General features: G+C 39.0%; 1 protein-coding gene across 1 annotated transcript; it reads right to left on the reverse strand.

The window, feature by feature from the left end:
- Positions 1-687: 687 nt before the first annotated feature.
- On the reverse strand, positions 688-13,253 carry LOC143850403 (uncharacterized). The gene is made up of 2 exons (XM_077359661.1): positions 12,816-13,253; positions 688-735 (listed from the first exon to the last, which is right to left on the reverse strand). Exons 1-2 carry the CDS (start codon positions 13,251-13,253, stop codon positions 688-690), a joined length of 486 nt encoding a protein of 161 aa, XP_077215776.1.
- Between the last annotated feature and the right edge of the window lie 7,262 nt (positions 13,254-20,515).

Genomic DNA, 20,515 nt, shown 5'->3' on the forward strand with positions numbered 1-20,515 from the left:
TCCGATCATTGATCCACCTTCTTTGATCCTTTTCCGGCAACTTTTTCTGCTCCGATCACCTCTATTTTCCGATCATTTCTCCGGCTCAGGCTCCAACCGGTGGATTCTTCCATTTTCTTTCTTCTTTCATTTTCTTTTATTCATCATCACTTTTGTTTTCCTCTCTCTGTTATTACTAATCTTGAAGCCATAGATCTGATCTTTTGAAATATTAGCTTTAGATCATTTTCCACCTCAAATCCTAGATCTAAACCTAAATCTGAGATCCTACCTAATTTTTTCTTCTCCGAGGGAATTCCGATCGATTCTCTGGTAGATCCGGATTCCGGCCATCATAGCTCAATTCTCAGAGAGAGTGAAAGCTAGATCTGGAGATAAGCAGAAGGAGATCTGAAAAAGAAATCAGATCTGTGAAGAGGGAGGTCTAAACTTCTCGAATTCATGTAAAAAAAGGTGTGGATCTCCAATTTGGTTAATCTATCACATGGATCGGTCCTAGCTTCAAATAGTTTTAAAATCCTTTTCAAATTTAGATCATCAATTGTTCGTTTAAGTTCAGATCATTAGATTTTGAAGTAAAATCTTTTTATTAATTGTTTGCTTTTTATTATTTTTTTTTATACTGAATAAGACTCTGGAACCTGTTAGTATAGATATTTTTGTATTTATTTTATTATTATTTTTACTTCACTTCGGGGCATTGGCATTTATATTCACTTGATTATATTGCTTCCCCTGTATCCAGACCAATATTACTTAAATAAGAATATTCATTTGGTCATCTGTGGGTCGCTGTTAACTGGTAAAAAGAATTGGTTTAAATTTATTATGGTTAAGTGCATTTCATACATAGCCACTGTTGCTTAAATGTTTAATAGGTTTGTCCAATGTCATTGCTTTAGCTAATAAGATAGGCATTACTATGTTCAAAAATTGCTAAAGCCAAACAAGAAATGCTCCCAAATCTTTTAGAAAAGAGTCCAGTTGGAATTGTGTGGCCTAGACCCTGAATTAACCTCGCAGTGCTAACCTTTATTTGCAGTTGTCTGAACTCTGTACATCTGTACATTTGCTTAGAGCTCAGCCCGGATTAAAAAAAAAAAAAAAAAAGAAAGTCAGGCTGGGAGTAGCAGGTAGTTTTCCTATGGTCCAACTACTTTCATTTCATCCCAGAGATTTCAAGGAGTTCATATTGTAGGTTATTAACATGGTTTAGTCAAAAGCAAATTTAACAAGGGCCAGAGGTATTTTATATCATTTGTTGTCTTTGGCTAATACCATATGGAGATCTGAAGGATCTGGCTCTTGAAATTTTCTGGTGAAGCAAATCTAACAGCTGATATAGTGTTTGGTTTTAAAAATCTATGGAGGGTTTGACGTTGCTCTCAGGGTCTTAATAGCAGTACACACACACACACTGTGCTGTCCATAATTGCTTAGTTGCTATCCATAATTGTGTATCTGCAGTCCTATAGTTTTCTGCGCTTTATGGTCATGATTTTGGATGATGTCCCGAGATCATGCTTTTTCCTTTTGATTATCTCAACCCAAGCCCATCTTTAGGGGACTCGCTCAATCTAAGTAGCGCTCCCCTCTTTTGTTTAGTAGGCCTACTCAACCTTTCAGATATGCCCCCTGTTATGCATCAAAATTTATAAAAATCAGAAATATCATTGCATGCATTTGTATAATCTGTTAAAAATTTTTAATATTTTTTCTCTTGTACTAAGCTTTGAGTTAGGGTTTGAAGACAGTAATAAATGGTGTTCAGGTGAGACTCTCTTGAGGTTCATAAACTTGTCTTTTATTTAAATAAATTGTTTTAGGAAAGAAGGAGATCAGATGACTACTCTATTCGATATTATCGACATGAGTACTGTCTGATCTCAAGGCGGGCTTAGAAATATTATCCTGTGTATTTGTGATATCAGATGATTACTTTAGCATCATCTGATTTCACCCCCATATTGGGGCAGTGGTACTTGTGGTTGGGCATAGAAGTGTTTAATGTTGTTTTTTTGCTTTATTAGGCTATCCAGCGGCTGGTTTGGACTAATTAATATTGTTTATCATTCTATGATTGGTATTATTACAGATTGTGTACTCTTTAGTTATAAGTCTTTCTTTGCTTAGTACTTGATTTGTTTGTATAAGAATTGAATGGAAATTTGAGATTGCCTAATAGCTCTTTTCTGCTCTCTTGGTAGACTAGCGCAGTCTTTTAGACTTCTTTAGATACTAGAACCTGTACTAGGAGACATACTCTGTTTCGTTAGGCAATCCTCCTTTGGAGGCAAGCCTCATTTGTAGAATCCTCTCTGAGATTGCACCTCAGTTTGTTCCTTTGTTAATTAGAGACCAATTTGGTCAATTAGTTGTCTTAGCCTTGCTTACCCCTTGAGGGCAATGATAAGGTTACTTGGAGCCCATCTTTGTGTGTGTTTGGGAGACCCACCCGGTCTCATTCTCTCGTTAGTCCTCTTTGTGTGCTTTTTGATTTTGGGAGAACACCCTACTCGGCTTGGCTTCATACCCTTACCCTTATGGGTATTGGGTTGCACATTTGTTGCACCCTAGGGCTAGGTAGCTGTCCGGCCCGGTTGGGTGTTTTACCTTTGCCAAATATGCACAAGGTCTCTTATTCCTTTTTAGACCCGCCCGGTCTCATTCTCTTGTTAAACCTCCTCTTTGTGCGCCGTTTGGTTTTGGAAGAACACCCTACTCGGCTTGGCTTCATACCCTTACCCTTATGGGTATTGTGTTGCACATTTGTTGCACCCTAGGGCTAGGTAGCTGTCCGGCCCGGTTGGATGTTTTTACCTTTGCCAAATATGCACAAGGTCTCTTATTCCTTTTGCTTGTAAGCTTCTCCTTAGTCGATAGTCCATTCGCATAGGAGTCAGCCTTGATTAGAGAGTCTTTGACTCATTCATCCTTTAGATAGTGTTATTAGAGAGTCTTTGACTCATTCGCCTTTTAGGTGGCGTTATTAGAGAGTCTTTGACTCATTTGTCTTTTCAGTAGTGTTGTAGGAGAGTCTTGGACTCATTTGTCTTTCAGGTGTTGTTATTAAAGAGTTCTGACTCATTCTTTCTCTTTTAGAGAGTCTTTGACTCATTGTGGACCCCGATCCGAGAGAGACGGCGGGAGGAGGACGTGCGCCCCCACGCGAGTCAGTCTCAGGATCATCCACGTGAATGGAGAGCTCTACCAAGGAACTCTCGAAAGAATAATGCCCCTCACAGCATGAGTGGCGATACAAAGGTGAGATACTTCTCGATTCGGGGACTAGCCCAGATTCGAGGCGTACCTTAAACAAAGAAGAGTCGCCATCCAAGGAAAAAGGCAAATGGGCCCTGGATCCCATACTATGCTCTGTTGCAACGGATAACCAGAGATATAAAATAAGGTTCGTGCCTGGTTACGAATTCGGAAGGTCTAAAGAGCACCTCATCCGCCCAAGTGCAAACACCTGGTCTCTTATGCCATTTACTTAATAATTTTGAAGAGCTATGGGCAAAAATCATATGGAATGGGAATGAATATCTCCGAAAAGACGTCTATCTAATCATGCATGTCTCGGAGATGAAATCAAAGGCACACAAGATAAAATAAAAGAAATATGTGTCACCTAAGCATAGCTAGGTTATAAGTGACATGCCTAATGGGTGTCTAAGTTCTGATGAACAAACACATGCACGACACACCAAAAAAGTATAAGGTCTGCGCAATAAAGTAAGAAAAACACTGCAAAACATAGAAAAATGACTCGATACTATACAACCCTAAGACTCTAATCTATACCTAGGCCCGAGTCTTTAGATGATCCGATGTTCATCCAAAGAAGCCTACGTATCCCCGCCTCCACGAGAATCAAGGCAACGTAGTTCTTCGCACCTATTCTAAGCTATGATGCCTAAGACATCTAGACCTCTATCTTAGACTCGATCTAAAAGACCGGACTAGTTCTTAAAACTTCTTGTGTGATTATTTAAATTCCAATGGATTGTAGATTTTAGGACACCCTATATGCCTTAACTAAATGCAGGTTAGTCCTAAGCTAATGCATGTGGTTCCTATAATCTATGTGTAGCTAGGCTGTACGCCCTAAGGGAAACAATGGGATCACTAGCGTATCCAAGACTTAATCATCAATCGGTGATATGAATCGCCAACTGACTGGACGAAGGCGCTCCTATAACTCTAGGACAAACTCCTAACTCTAACACAAACACAAACAAACCACACAACACATCAAAGACAAACTCAAAACTCTAAAACTCTTTATCTAGGACAAACTCCTAACTCTAGAGGAAGATCTTGTTGAAAACAAGGTTTTGAAGATTTTTGGTATTATTTCTTAAAATGGGTAAATGATTTATTTACAAAGGTTTGGCTGGACCTGAGATAAGAATCTCAAGCTGCACTACGTACCTCGTGGAAGAGGATCAAGCCGACGTAGTTCGAAACAGATTTCCTAACTACTCCTAATGACTCAAGATTTTTGAGATTTTTGGTTTTTCAGATGTTTTTGTTGTTTTTAAGTGTTTTTGACTCAAGGGGGACAAATCCTATCATCATAAGGGGAGGACAGACTCCTGATATCCCGCAAAGGTTGGACAGCATCCTATGCTTTGCGGGGGAAAAGAACAGAAACACAGCTCTGCAAGGGTTGGACAGCATCCTATACCTTGCAGGAGCGGATAGAAAAACATGATACGATGAGAGGTTGGATAAAATCCTAACCCCTATGATGATAGGACTGACTCCTGAAAGAAAAACAGACTCTCTAGCTAAGGACAGACTTCTAGGCTAAGGACTGACTCTAAAAATAGGATTCTAAGAAAGAGGTGCTAATGAGACAAAGCCTGTCTCCTAAAAGAAAAAGAAATAAAGAAGGGTGCTAGTGAGACTATCAAGCTAAGATAAAACTCACAAGTAATAAGGAAAAAAAGAGACCCTGTGCATATTTGGCAAAGGAAAAACACCCAGCCGGGCCGGACAGCTACCTAGCCCTAGGGTGCAACAAATGTGCAACCCAATACCCATAAGGGTAGGGGTATGTTGCCAAGCCGAGTAAGGTGTTCTCCCAAAACCAAACGACGCACAAAGAGGAGGTTTAGCAAGAGAATGAGACTGGGTAAGTCTCCTAGACACAGAGGTAGGATAGAGAAAAATGCTAGCAAGACTGGGCAAGTCTCCTAAGGTGGGCTTAGGCTAGCGCCCTGGCGATGAATGGAAGGATCTAATGACTTGAGGCTATCTTTATAAAAGACAAAAGGAAAAGGGATAATACATGGACCAAGTAGGTCTCCCTAAAAGATGGGCTTGGGATAGCTCCTTCATCGCCCTTACAATGAAATGCAAGGAAAGAAAATGACTAAGAAGGATATCTAAAAGACCAAAAACTCTCTATATAAGGAAAGAGAATGAAAAGAGTGCTACCATAGCTAGGTAAGTCTTTCTAAAAGAATGGGCTTGGGCTAACGCCTTCATCGCCCTACAAGAAAAGGGGATTCTAATATCTAAAGAATTTAACAAAAGTCTAAAAGACTGTGTTAGTCTATCAAAAGAGAGAAGGAAAGTCTACCAGATAATCACAAATTTTATTCTAAAAATAAATCAATTGCAAGCAAAGAAAAATATACAATCTAATAGCAATCATAAAATGATAAATAACATTAATTAGTCCAGACCAGCCGCTGGATAGCCTAATAAAGTAAAAACAATATCAAACACTTCAAAACCAACCACAAACCCCAATACGGGGACTCCAATGAAATCAGATGATGCTAAAGTAATCATCTGATATCATATACACATGATAATATTTCTAATCCCGCCTTGAGATCAGACAGTACTCATGTCGATAATATCGAACAGAGTAGTCATCTGATCTCCTTCTTCCTATTAACAATTTATTTGAATAAAAAATGATGAGTATAGTAAGCTTTGAGATAATCTTACCTGACCAATCTATTTATTACCGAATTTAAGGTGTCCAAGAAGATTGTATAGAATATTTTAAAATGATCAAATGAGATAATGATATAAAATAAAACTGCAGGAAGATCTTGTTAATACAAAAATGAAATATTATAAATATTAAAACAATAAGATGTCAGCAGTCTATACTTTTCTTAAAGAAATAACATCATCTCAGCTTAAAATATTATCAATGACAAGTCTTTTTTAGAAAATTTAAACAAACATGAATTATTACCTAAGAATATAGCTACTTACAAAGGCTGCAGCTATGTGTAATAATGGGCATCAAACAATGAACCACAATGAACACCAACTACGTGCTAGTGAAAAGAATCAATAGGCAGCTTGTTTATATAAAATAATGGGCAGCAATTTATACAAGATAATGGGCAGCAAGCGGTGAATAAAAATGGACAACAGCTTTGTGCTTGTGAACCAAATCTATGGGTAGCAGTTATACACAAAATGGACAGCAAGCAGTGAGCAAAAAATGGACAATATCTATGTGCTTGTGAACTGAATCTATGGGCAGCAGTTATACACAAAATGGACAGCAATTATATGTAAGAATAAATAGCAAGTAGTGAACAATTGTGGATAGCAGTTATGTGCAAAAATATATAGCAAACAGTGGACAATAATGGACAGCAGTTGTGTGTTAAAAAAAATGAATTATGACGGTAATGTGTGCAAATCTCCAAGAAACCTATCAACAAGACTATGACAACTTCTAAAAAAAAAACTTTAGCTCGGGATCTAAGTCGAATGCAAGAAAGATAGGCTAGGGTTGCTAATATTTCAGCACTATATCCCTATGTCAGTGACATTCTCATTCAATTAGGACCTAAAAAAAAAATACTTTCAAACATATAGGGACAAACATAAGTGGGGTTATATATATAAAAAAAAAATGGTTGCAAATATCAAAGAGGATGAGTGGGCTATACATATCAAATGAGATGGGGCGTGAGGGCTTCGATTATACATACAGACATGAAACATTGCTCATAAAGACAATCATCATACTATTCTCTAATCTCTATTGCATTTACCTGTAAGAAATTATCTAATGAAACTTGTTAACAGTGGAAATTCAGTACATCCCTCACTAGAATATCAAAGACCTCGTGCACTCCAATCAAATAGGTTAAAGTGTTGATATCTATAAAACTTATTTCCCATTCTAATAAGATGCAATCAAATTAATATATACTCACACCAGTTAATAAATAGCCGTCCGGATTTCTACCAAAATTGCAGAGCTATTATGGAGAGGGCTGCTATGGACACATACATACACATATATGTATACATTCACACACATACATACACTCAAACATACATATATATATAAACACATGAGAGTACACTCATGCACACAAACACTCACTGGTCACTTGTTAAAACATCTAATTTTCATAGATCATAGGCTCAAAATGCTAGCAATAGAAGAGTTCACAAATCTCCAACTTAAAAATTAACATGTTACAGACGTTTTATGAATTTTAGATTCAAGATACAAACATCACAGAGATCTTACAAGTCTCAGGCTAAACAAAACAGAGATCCCATAAATTTCACATTTCAGAGCATTAAAACATATAGATCATGCAATTTTTACACAAACCTTCACATTTAAATCAACAATTCAAAAATTACAAATAAAAAATCAAACGCCTAACAAAATCATGTACCTGAGCTGTTGCAGAATTTTTGAATTAACTGAAAAATGATCAAAGCCTGAGGAATTTCGAGAATCGATATCTAATGTTCCAGCTCTTGAAGGTTTTGACGCTAGATCTGAGGTCTTAGAGAATGGCCAGAGCTTCGCGGAGCTTGCGGAGAAGAAGAAGAAGAACTTGATCAGAAAAGATTAGCAAGATCTATGATTTAAAAAGCTCGAGTTCTCTCTCCCGATCTCTCTGCTGCTCCTTGTGACTCTCTGCGAAAGTCGAAGAAAATGAGCTCGCCGGAGAAGGTGATCCTTGCCGGAGCAAGTTGTTTCCGGAATCCGGCAGGAGTCTTGCCGGAGAAGATATGCGGCTACCGGCGGAAAATGATCGGACTCCGGTGGATCGGCGGAAAATGATCGGAGAATGGAGATCGGGGAAAAGAAAATTGATCGGAAAATCAAACGGAAAAATGAACAGAGAAGAGAAAGAGACAGATTTAGGGATTCGGGATTTTTCCCTTATTCTCTCTCTCTGCAAATTTTCTCTATTTCTCAATCTTCCTCTCTCTCCGATCTGATTTCTCAGTTAGGGTTTCGAGTAGAAAAATATGATGGATCTAGGGTTTCACAGTGATGATGGCTATGGAAGCTAAAGAAGTGAGAGGGATGACTAGATTTATTCGGTGGAGATCAAATCTCCGGTAAGATGACCCGATTTTTGCAAGATCTTGCCGGAGAAGATGACCCGATCGGAAAAAATGGAGGATCGAGTTTAGAGCTTCCGATCGGAGTATAGTAGATAGTGAAATAGCAGATGGAGAAATGAAGAATGGTTAGCCGGACTCAAACTCACCGGAGAATGGAGATCGGAGAAGACGAAGATGGGAAAACTAGGGTTTCTTGCACAAATCTCACTCTCTTTCCTCAGATTTTCTCTGTCTAAAAAAATTAGAAAAAAAAACCTTTCCTCCGAAAATGAGAGCTTAAACCGATATTTATATAAATTTAGGTGGTTGATATCGGCACTCCCATTTGATAAGCGCACACATGCGCGACCCCAGCTGGCTAATGCACCCTTCCCACGCTTGATAACTGCACTAACTCAACTTGTCTTTTTCGAATTTTTTCGCCGAATCTTTCTGGAAATTTGCAGGGATTTTTCTGGGGTCTTAAGGCTTCTAAAAATGTATTCAAGGGTACTTAGGGTCTTTGAATAACTTGAATTTTCCCTAAAATACAAGGTTTTTTTTAGGGCAAAATGAAAACCTAGTGAGCCACCCCCCATTACACTACACACACCAATTCAGCCCGTTTGCTGAGCAAACGCGCTCAGATCTCGATGAAATTTTGCAGGGGGTTAAAAGAGACCCTAATCCAGCCTAGGGCGAAGCTTGGGACCCCAATGCTGAGATTCGGATGGATTTGGCATGAGCCGGGAAGGTTTAGGGCTTAGTCAAAATGGGGTGTCTACAGATGCCCCTCTTTGGCAGAGCGTGCTTGTCGCGCGAATGTCAAAGCTGAACAGACGTCACATTTTGACTAGCCCAAAAATTGATTTAGAGAAAAAGATGGAGAAAATGACTTGGTGAAGGTTGGATTATTAAAGGGTTGGTTTGTTAGGAATGTTGGTTTTCTGCTCAGAGGCGGATGGTTTTATGCTCAGAGGCAAATGGTTTATGCACGGAGGTTGAAAGGTTTTAGCTTAGATGCTAGGGAATTTTAGCTCGGAGGCCTGAGTCTTTGCACAGAGGCTTGTTTCTATGTTCAAAATCATGTTTTTATGCTCAGAGGCGAGGATTTATGCTTGGAGGCCAAAATTTATACTTAGAAACAAAGTTTTATGCTCAGAGGCAAGGATTTATGCTCGGAGGCAGGGAATTTATACTTAGAAACAAAGTTTTATGCTCAGAGGCAAAGATTTATGCTCGGAGGCAGGGAATTTATGCTCGGAGGCAAAGATTTATGCTCGGAGGCAGGGTTTTATGCTCGGAGGCAAGGATTTATGCTCAGAGGCAAGGAATTTATGCTCGGAGGCAGGGTTTTATGCTCAGAGACAAGGTTTTATGCTCGGAGGCAAGGAATTTATGCTCGGAGGCAGGGAATTATGTTCGGAGGCAATGGGTTTATGCTCGGAGGCAGAGAATTTATGCTCGGAGGCAGGGAATTATGCTCGGAGGCAATGGGTTTATGCTCGGAGGCAGAGTTTTTATGCTCAAGAGGCAAGATTTTATGCTCGGAGGCTTGATGGTTTATGCACAGATACAGATGATTTAATTTGAATGCTTGGTTTATTTATATTTTATGGATAGAAACTCCACTGGGGATTATGAGATAGATTTTCAATAAGATGATAAGAAAGACTCTCAGAGGAATTTGACCAAAAACTCTACTGAAGCTCTTCTTATCTTCATTTAATGAAATTAATTATCTCAATTATCAGAGTTCACTTGATATCTTTTATAACCTGAACAGGTTATAAAAGATGCCCCTAGTACGAATTTACTTCCATGACAAATTCATAGGAGAACAAACATAGGGAACATTGTAGAAAAGGTTTTCATTTCCTGAATTTTTGAAGTTACAAATCTTTTCAAATATAACAGACTGAATCTGATAATCTTCTTCTCTTTCTGTCTGCTGCCAATACTTCGAATGGTCTGAGTACTATCCTTCTGAACTCTGCTCTGCTCTGTATCACTTTCGAGAATCTACAACCTCATCATTTTTCTATCACTCCAACCTTGGAGAGACATTGACCACACAGGACTCCCCACACAAGACCTTGGAGTTTAACCTTGACTTTGACAAGGACTGAACTGTGGCTAACAACAAAGGAGGACTTCGACCATGACTTGGATTCTAAGAGAAACTGAATCTGCTTTTCAGCCTGATAAGTATTTTAAAATGGTATAGTCTACCACTTCTTAGAATCTTTCAAAAACCGTATTTAAAGGTGTTTCATTCCTCTTTTCAGGTTTTCCGTCATGGTTATTATTCCTTTGGTTTGCTTAGTCTTAACTCCTTAGCTTTTAGAATGTCCGAAGAATCTCTACTGGCGCTTACTCAGACTTCAGAGTAATGCCTCAGAAGAAATAAAAGTCTTGCTGGCATTCAGAGGTTTTATCCTTTTGAAGTCACTGCCATGACCAAATCACCTTTTCAAGTTTTTGATTTGGCGGGCCGCCTGCCTTATATTTTGCCTGGACTGTCTGCCCTTGCAGATTTTCTATCCAGCAGGCTCTGCACCTTGATTTTTGCCTAAGCCGCCCTTTCGGGTTTTCAACTTAGCAGGTGAATGACCCTAATTTTTGCCTAGACCGCCCTTTCGGGTTTTCAGTCTAGCGGGTCTAAGACTCCATCATTTTTTTTCTTTTCTTTCTGTTTCTCTACAAACCTGGACCTAAAATACACCAGAAGGACTTTTAGGTAGGCTTGGGTTCAAACAGGTTAAAATTTTGGTTTGTTTTATATATTTAACCGAATCTGGCCCTCAAGACTGCCTACGTATCCCCAAAGAAAATGGGAATCATGTCCGCGTAGTTCGCCCATTTTTGGGGTTTCAAGGATTTTTTGTTTTGTTCTTTCTTTCATATTTTCAAGGATTTGAAAAATTCGAAGGATTTGAAGAATTTGACCGAACCCGAATTAATCAGGTGGCCTACGTATCCTGTAGAAAGGAATCAGGTCAGAACGTAGTTCAAGCTTACTATCTTTTATGACGCAAGTCATAAAAGATGCCCCTGGTTTGTGTTTGTCAAGAAAAAGGGATTTTTTTTTATAGGCCCAAAGGGTTTGCAAACGGTATTTTGACTTTTGGGTTGTTAGCTTTTGGCTCTGATTGATCAAGGATGGCCTCCTGGTGTATTTAAGCATAGTACTTCTTTAGTTGGTCCAGGTTTGTAGGTTCTGTTAATTTTTCACCATTTTCATTGAGGAGTCTTACGGCTTTTCCAGGCAGGACTTCATCAACAATGTAAGGACCAGACCAGTTTGGCCTGAATTTTCCTCTGGGATCGAACACCGGTGCTCGATAAGATTTCAAGACGAGATCTCCTGGTTTCAGGTCTCGAACCTTGACTTTCTTATTGAATGCCCTTTCGATTCTTCTCTGATACCCTTGGATGTGGTATAAGGCTCTGAGCCTCTTTTCATCAATCATCTGCAATTCATCATGTCTGGCTTTGGCCCACTCAGACTCTGGCAGATTCGCTTCCATCATAACTCTTAAAGACGGGATTCTCACTTCAACAGGGAGGACTGCTTCCATTCCGTAAACTAGAGAGTACGGAGTTACACCTGTAGAGGATCTGATCGACGTCCTGTAAGCCCACAAAGCATACGGGAGTTTATTCGACCAATCCTTATAAGTTTCTGTCATTTTGCTAATAATAACCTTGATGTTCTTATTAGCTGCCTCTACAGCACCATTTGTCTGCGGTCTGTAAGGAGATGACTTATGATGCTTGATTTTAAATTCTTCGCACAGGTGCACTACCTCTTTCTTGAAGTGAGATCCATTGTCAGAAATCAACTCATGAGGTACTCCATATCTGCAAATGATGTTTGCACGGATGAACTTCGCAACTGTATTGGAAGTTATGGAAGCATATGAAGCAGCTTCTATCCACTTCGTGAAATAGTCAATGGCCACCAAGATGTACTCGTGCCCACTTGACGACTTAGGATAGACTTTGCCAATGATATCAATCCCCCATACTGAAAATGGCCATGGCGAGGTCATAGAATGCAGCTCTGACGGAGGCACATGAATAAGATTCGCATAGACTTGGCATTTATGACATTTCTTCACAAATGCGAAACAATCTGTTTCCATTGAGGGCCAATAGAAACCGAGTCTAAGGATCTTCCTTGATAGCATTTTACCATTCATGTGAGGACCACAAACACCTTCATGTGTTTGTTCTATGAGCTCTGCAGCCTGATCTTCATCAACACACAGAAGCTGAATACCATCAAAGGATCTTCTGTACAATTCTTCACCACAAATGATGAAGTTAGCGGCGAATCTCTGAAGAGTTTTTCTCTCTTTGCTGGAAGCTTCAGGGGGATGCCCCTTGCCTGAAATGAGATTTCGGATATCAGTATACCACGGTTTTCCATCTGGACATCGCGCTGATATTTCAATGGCATTTACATGCGCTGGAGCCCATTGTGACCTCACAGCTAAAGGCTGGACCTCCATTGTCTCAGAAATATCCAACATCGAGGCTAAGGTAGCCAAGGCGTCTGCAAAATGATTTTTGGTTCTCGACAGATGGGTAAATGTGATACTCTTGAATTTCTTGGCCAGAGATTCGAGATAGAAATTATACGGGATCAATTTTGATTCTCTTGTCTTCCAATTACCATTGGTTTGACAAATTATCAGAATTGAATCTCCAAATACATCAATCTCTTGGACTTTCAAAATTAAAGCTGCCTCAAGTCCTGCGATACAAGCTTCGTACTCTGCCATGTTATTTGTACATTCGAATTGTAACTTGATGGATATTGGGATGTATTCTTTCTTGGGAGATACAAGCACTGCTCCTATTCCTTGTCCTCGATTGTTAACGGCTCCATCAAAGTACATTGTCCATCTGGTACTTGGAATTTCTTCTTCAAGTTCCATGATCTCTTCATCAGGAAATTCAGCCTTCAGAAAAGCATTCTCCTCAACAGGAGCATCAGCTAGCTGCTCAGCAATAACCCGTCATTTGACGGATTTCTGAGTGACGTATGTGATGTCAAACTCAGATAACAATAGCAACCATGAAATACTCAAGAGGGGGGGTGAATTGAATTTAACTCAATATTAGGCCTTTTGAAAATTATCTATAAACCCTAATTGGAATTTTTCTTCACTTAAATAAATATTTGGTTAGTGCAAATATAATTGAAAGAACAAAGTAAAATGCCAAACCAAAACAATAATGGAAATACAAAAGTGAGAAATTGACACACCGATATATAGTGGTTCGGCCAACGGCCTACTCCACTCTACTCAAGGTCGCACTTGAGGGATTCCACTATAGGAGACCTCCACGATGCCCGGCTCCGAGGCGGTTACAAATCCAAGGGATATTAAACAAGGATGCCCTTACACCTTTACAAAGACTCTCCTTCTCCGCCGAGTTCTAAGCGGTTGCTCTCTAGGGAATTAAAAAGGGAATGCCCTAGCCACCTATACAAGATTTGAAAGAGAATAGCTTGGCTTCTTCTTGAAAGCTTGATGCTCTTTGTAGACCCTTGATTGCTCTTCAAAGATGGTGATTTGCAAGTGAAAGCACTACTATATCCAAACTCAAAAGATTCACAAGTGAAAGGCAAGTTTGGGATGAAAAACAAAAACTCAAGCTAAAATGGATTGCAAATGTTTTTGATGCTTAAGGATGTTTTTGAAAGATCAAGAGAGAGTGAAAAACTTCTCTACATGTTGTATATATAACCACACCAAAGAATATGACCGTTTGGGGGTGGACATATCAAAAATCAACAATTAATTTGAATCCCAACGGCTATTTTTTAGTCTGTCGCGAGGTTCTCGGAGTTCCGAGAACCATTCTCGGAGTTCCGAGAATTCTCGGAGTTCCGAGAAATATTCTCGGAGTTCCGAGACAACGGCCAGAAGAAATAAAATTTCTACTGGACCATTTCTCGGAGTTCCGAGAAATTGTCTCGGAGTTCCAAGGAAATGTCCAGATGCTACTGGACCTTTTCTCGGAGTTCCGAGGGAACTCTCGGAGTTCCGAGCTCGGAGCTCCGAGAAAAATTCTCGGAGTTCCGAGAAGCCTAAAAATCCGCAGTTTTTGATTTTTATTGCAAATTTGATTTTTAGCTTTTGGAACTCAACTCCTATGGTTATTTTGGAATGTTTATGAGGGTCCCAATATGTTGGTCCACCACATAACCATTCACTAATCCATTTTAAGTTCTTAAGTGTTCTTTGAAAAAACATTTTGAAAACACTTTGCCTTGACTTGGAAATCTAAAGAGAAAGGATGTACAATGATACCTATGTAGCTTTCAACTTCTCTTTAGTCTTGGTCTTCAATTGATCTTCCATCTTGTGTATGCTTGCTTGAGAGATGAGGTGAGCTTCACTTAGCTCCTTTGACTCTTGTATGGGATATCTCCAAGCATGACCATGTTGTGTGTTGGTTTCTTCAATGATCAATCCTATCTCAAACACAACACTTCAAAGCAAATTGATTAGTATTCAAAAACACAATCAATTATGTTTAGAATCATCAAAACAAGATAGGAGAGTAGACCCTTGGGCTTACAATCTCCCCCTTTTTGATGATGACAAACAAAATTGATTATGAGGTGTGTGTGGAGTGACATAGTAGGCAAGTGAATACTAGAACTCCCCCTCAATATATGCACACATATAAATGATACAAGTTATAAGCAAGTGGTGCATATAGTCAATTGAATAGATAATCAATTTCAAACTTCTCCCCCTTTTGTCATCGACAGAAAGGGTGTAAAAAAAATAGGAGTGGATAACTCCCCCTGAATCAATGCTTATGGTATAAAATTATATAACCAAGTAATGCACATATACCTGTTCATGATCGAGATGTTGACATATGTCAAGATGTTAGGTATTTTAATTAAAGTGAAGATACCTCTCCAACTTAGAAAAACTAAGAAGGCTAAGAATATCAATTGAGTGATTTTTAAGATTAAAAATTTGACATCTCATTCATGCAGATACTACCAAACAAAGATTATATATATAAATACTATATAGATAAGCTGGTTAAAGGCACAAAGTATTTATTTTGCAATTTCTTTGATTTGATCCGCACTCCATATGTTTAAGGCACTTCGGATATAGCAAATTCTATCATCACTAAGGGGTTTTGTAAAGATATCCGCTAATTGTTCTTCAGTGTTGATATATTTTAAGCAAATATCCCCTTTTTGTGAGTGATCTCTGATGAAGTGGTGCCTAATCTCAATGTGTTTTGTTCTTGAGTGTTGTATGGGGTTCTTTGGTAAGCTTATAGCACTAGTATTGTCACATTGGATGAGAATATTTTCCATTTTGATTGCATAGTCCATCAATGTGCTTTTCATCCATAGGACTTGAGCACAGCAAGCTCCAGCTGCCACATATTCTGCTTCTGTTGTGGACAGAGCTACTGAATTTTGCTTCTTGCTAAACCATGAAACAAGTGATTTACCCAAGAATTGGCAAGTCCCACTAGTGCTTTTCCTATCTACTCTACATCCAGCAAAGTCTGCATCTGAATATCCGATGAGAGTGAAGGAAGATGATCTTTCATACCTGTAGACACCCCATTTTGCTCTACCTTAATCGATAAAGAAATTAGGGTTTGTTTTCCGTCGGTTTTCCAATGTCTTTCTTTCCCGCATCCGTTTGTTACCTTTCTAAATATTTTTGGTCGTTTCCGTCGTGTTTCGTATTTTCCCGCTAAATGTTGAGAAGGATTATTCAGAAAAATCTAAACTAGAGAGAATTGGGACCCGTTTGGTGGGCCCGCATTGGGTGCTTCGATTAAATTTGGATCGAGAAAGTTGGACCCATTTGGTGGGGCCGCATGATGCATTTTGATTAAATTTGGACTCGTTTGGTGGGCCCGCATTGAACATTTGTTTAAAATCGAATCAACCGAGGGCCCACATTGTGGGGCCCGCGTTGTGGGGCCTCAGTGGGGCCTCTTGTGAGGCCTCTTATGAAGAGCAATGATGGTAGCTCTCCACTAAGAAACATGATGGGCCCTCCACTAAGAGCAATAATGATGGACTCTCCACTAAGACAACATGATGGGCCCTCCATGAAGAGCAATGATGGTAGCTCTCCACTAAGAAACATGATGGGCCCTCCACTAAGAGCAATAATGATGGACTCTCCACTAAGAAACATGATGGGCCCTCCACTAAGAGCAATAATGATGGACTCTCCACTAAGAAACATGATGGGCCCTCCACTAAGAGCAATAATGATGGATTCTCCACTAAGAGGGACAACATGATGAGCTCTCCACCAACATATCTCTCTCTCTCTCTTTCTCTCCCTATATATATCTCCCTTCCCATCCATAAAAAAAAAAAAAAAAAAAAGAAATTTATCTTCCATTATCTCTTTCTCTTCCATTATCTCTTCTAATCACTCCCTCCAATCCCTTTCCTCAATATATTCTTTCATCCATCTCCCTAATATTCTTCTTCCATTATCTCTTCACTCCCTCAATCACTCCCTCTAAACACTCCAGAGAAAGCGAAAGACGGCGGAGCGGATCGGCGGCGGCAGGATTTTTTATATTTTTTGGATTGGGCGGAGATCTTCACCACAGGTAGGTGCATTGTTCTCAAAATATTTCTGTATTTTTCCGAATTTTTCTGATTTTTTCCGCAAATTGTGTTTTAAAAATGGAAAACTCTTCAAAAAACATCTTTTGACGAAGAAAAATTAAATTATATACCAAACAGATTCTAAAATTAATGAAATTTCGTGGAAAAATAATATGTTACTGATTCATTTTACCATGAATTTGTAAAGATTTTTGGAGTTTATTTGGTATATTATTTAATATTTTCTTTGAAACTTATCAGATTTTAGGAGAATTTTTACTAATATCAGATCATCATTAAAATTCATAAAATTTTTACAGTAGTCTTATCTTCCATATTACTTGTTACTGTAAAATTTTCGTGTGATTTGGATCTGTTTTAATATGGGATGTAGTGTTAATTTATAATCTGGTCTGGAAATTGTAAAATCCGAAATTGATAGTAAATAATTTCTAAAATTCATGAAAATCTCACTGCATGCTATTTTGATTCATATAGTATTTCTGTAGAAATTTCATAGAATTTAGAGTTATATTTCTACTAGTTTATGTGTTAATTGTGCAATCTGGACATTTAATGGTTTAATCAAGATTAAATGTGAATTTAATGTAAAAATATGCAAAACTCATCCTGTAAGCTACATACATTTTCATCTTGCTGCTGTAGAAATTTCAAATCATTTCGAATTTATTTGCAACAATTTCACTTGTAAAACCGCTCATATGCTTAAAAATTGATAAAATCCATGGAAAATTCGAAATTAATTGAAAATCATATAAAAATTCCTAAAGAACTTTAAAATTCTGTCACATGTTCACTCCTTAATCCATTGAAACAGAAATTTTAGGATCTTTAGATTTTCCTGGAAAAATGGCCCGTGCATCCATAATCGTATCCCAATTGCAACTTGATCTTTGACAATTTGAATATTTAAGTTATAGCATGTTGTTGGCTCCGAGGTTAGTGTCCACGGAAATCCTGAGATTCTGCCAGGCAATAAGATGCTATAACCTAAGTATTAAATTGCACAAGGAAAGAGCGCACGATTCCCTCCTTTGGATGCCATTCAAGGCCGAAATTGGTGAACCCTAGAACCATTGGTAATCCTTAAATGTCTAGAAACTGAAAATCTTCGAAATCTGAAACTCATTAACCTCGAGAACTTAAATCGATTTATCTTGTGTCTTTCGGAACCATTGGATTATGGTTTCCAATCTAAGAACCATTAGAGCCCAATTTAGGAACACTGGTGTCGTGCCGTGTCCTAGGTTTTAGGGAGTCCTAGAGTTAGGAGTCCAGCCTCATCACGGACGCTTGCTATGAATAGCAACCGTACCATAGGTCTAGTTACACTAGTCACCCGATCTTTCCCTAGGACAAGCCTAGTAAACTAGGATGTAGGCAAAACCTGCATTAGTCTAAGGGACAACTTGCATTCAGATAAGAATCATATAGCATCTTAAATGAAATCCTAAGATAATAAAATCCTCAACTTGAATTAAATAATTCCTCTTAAAACTGTTGAAACAGTCAAATCCGTCTAAGTCGGTGTCCTAGTTGAGTTAGGCATATGTAGCTTAGCTTAGGTGCACCGAACTACGTCGACTCTGATCCCAGTGAGGCTTGGGTACGTAGGCAGCTTGGATGTCTGACGGCATACCACCCGCGAGTCGGCACCACAACAAATTGTGGTGTTTTGTATATTAATTTTCTTGTAAATACTTAATCAAATCAGTTAGGGTTTTCCATGAAATTAGAATTCTAGGAGAACTTTCACGTAGAATGAATCCAGACAAATTAATAAATCAAGATACACATCTAGGATTCACATTGAAATTAGATTCTAGGATGCATGTCACTTAGTTCGCACATTAACATAGAGTTGAATGAGCCATTTAAAATAAATTTAAAAGAGTTAGCTTTTGGAATCGAAGACCGATTATCGGGCAGGAATGGTGCATGTGGCGGATAACTCCCCATACCTTCCATTCTCGTAACCAGGTAGCGAGTCTAGATTTCTGGTTAATTACGGGTCCTAGATCCCACATCTAGGTGGCGACTCTGTCAGTCTCTTTCGTGTGAAATTCGGATTGCCTTAGTGATCCCAAGTTTACAGGAAAGACGAATTCAAATCAACAAATAAAATGCACACGCCAATCGCGTGGGAACGAGAGACCAAAGGAGAGCGCGCGGCGGCTCGCGCCCCACGCCCCTCTCGCGGGATCATGTCCCACAGTCTGGCGACTCTGCTGGGGACCACCTAACTTCATTAAAATTCCAAAAGATAATTCATTTGAATTTAATTTAACTGGCTCATAAAAACTCTATATTTGTTAGATTAGTTTGTCTTGTTTTATTTTCTCATCACATTTTACTTAAACTCAATCTAACAAAACCTGAAGGCATCATAGATTGCGTAAACTTATTGCACACACTTATATCACTTGCATCTAAACCCTTGCATTTCACATGCACACACGTCCTATTTTAGGAACCCGGAGTGTTATCTAGCATGGTTGACTGGGATTTCATCACCTGGTGCCTCTGTGCTAGAGAAGCATTCCACCCTTAGCCTAGTACCTTTATGGTGCGTAAACGGATCTCTTGTTCACGTACTGATACGCCGGACACTGGTACAGTATATCGAACATGGATTCGCGCTAAGGGGACTCTTGGCCTTACCCCTAGATTAACCCACACATGCATGCAGTATACGAACACATGTGCACCACATGTGTGAGCCTAGTTTAGGATATCTTACCCATTTGTGTCTAGATTAGGCCGTAGTCCATCTTCCAATGGCTACGATCGGTCCTAGGTACACAAACAAAGTCATGAGTCGAGATCCTCTCTCCACTCCGCTAGATTAGGATTAGGGTTGATGCCTTCAGGTAACACTGTTAAAATGTGCGAAGACTAAAAACTTTTCCTTTGGGGTTAGGATATAAATCCCATCATTTCCAAAGATCTCATAGGATTAGTCATTCATGATCTATCCGTTGAAAGCAATCTTATACTATCTCATCTAATCTCTTGATCGTGCGTCTTTCATTCTTCTGTCATACGATTCGATCGTATCTTCATGCCATCCCCTAACTGGCAGGAGCAGAATCTCACAATCTTTCGATTATGCAATCTCATGATCTGATCATGCCTGGTCCAGATGATCCAATCTTGCTTGTACCCTTGATCTCTTCCTCCTCTAAGGGCAGCCTTTTTCAAGAATATTTTGCTAAGTCCTTCAGAGTTCACTATCATAATCCTTGAACTAGGGGCATTCCCCTATGCGAATCAGTCATCATGGTCAGTACAATTGTTGAGTCCGGTCTTACATTTCAAGGTCAATGCCTAGTCCAGGCAAGTCATCTCTCTTTTTTATTCAGAGTTGTGAATCCTGAGCATGTTCAGGATAGGTCGTCAGATGTAATAGCTTTTTCTTTAAATAAAAATCTCAGTTCCAATAGTTCACTTGTGTCTATTTCTTAAGTGTGCTTCTGATCTTAAAGTAAGACTCCCTCCTCAAATGAG

This window comes from Tasmannia lanceolata, unplaced genomic scaffold, assembly GCF_043159265.1.
Source record: "Tasmannia lanceolata isolate RefF3 unplaced genomic scaffold, GAP_Taslan_0.1 ptg000018l, whole genome shotgun sequence".
Taxonomy (NCBI): Eukaryota; Viridiplantae; Streptophyta; class Magnoliopsida; order Canellales; family Winteraceae; genus Tasmannia; species Tasmannia lanceolata.

What these genes read in the sequence shown, in the direction of transcription:
- LOC143850403 (XM_077359661.1), bottom strand. Translation starts at nt 13,253, where the DNA reads ATGTACTTTGATGGAGCCGTTAACAATCGAGGACAAGGAATAGGAGCA. An exon ending in CACAATGGGCTCCAGCGCAT is followed by an intron (nt 736 to 12,815) that starts GTAAATGCCATT and finishes GTCTGGATACAG; the next exon opens with GGGAAGCAATATAATCAAGT.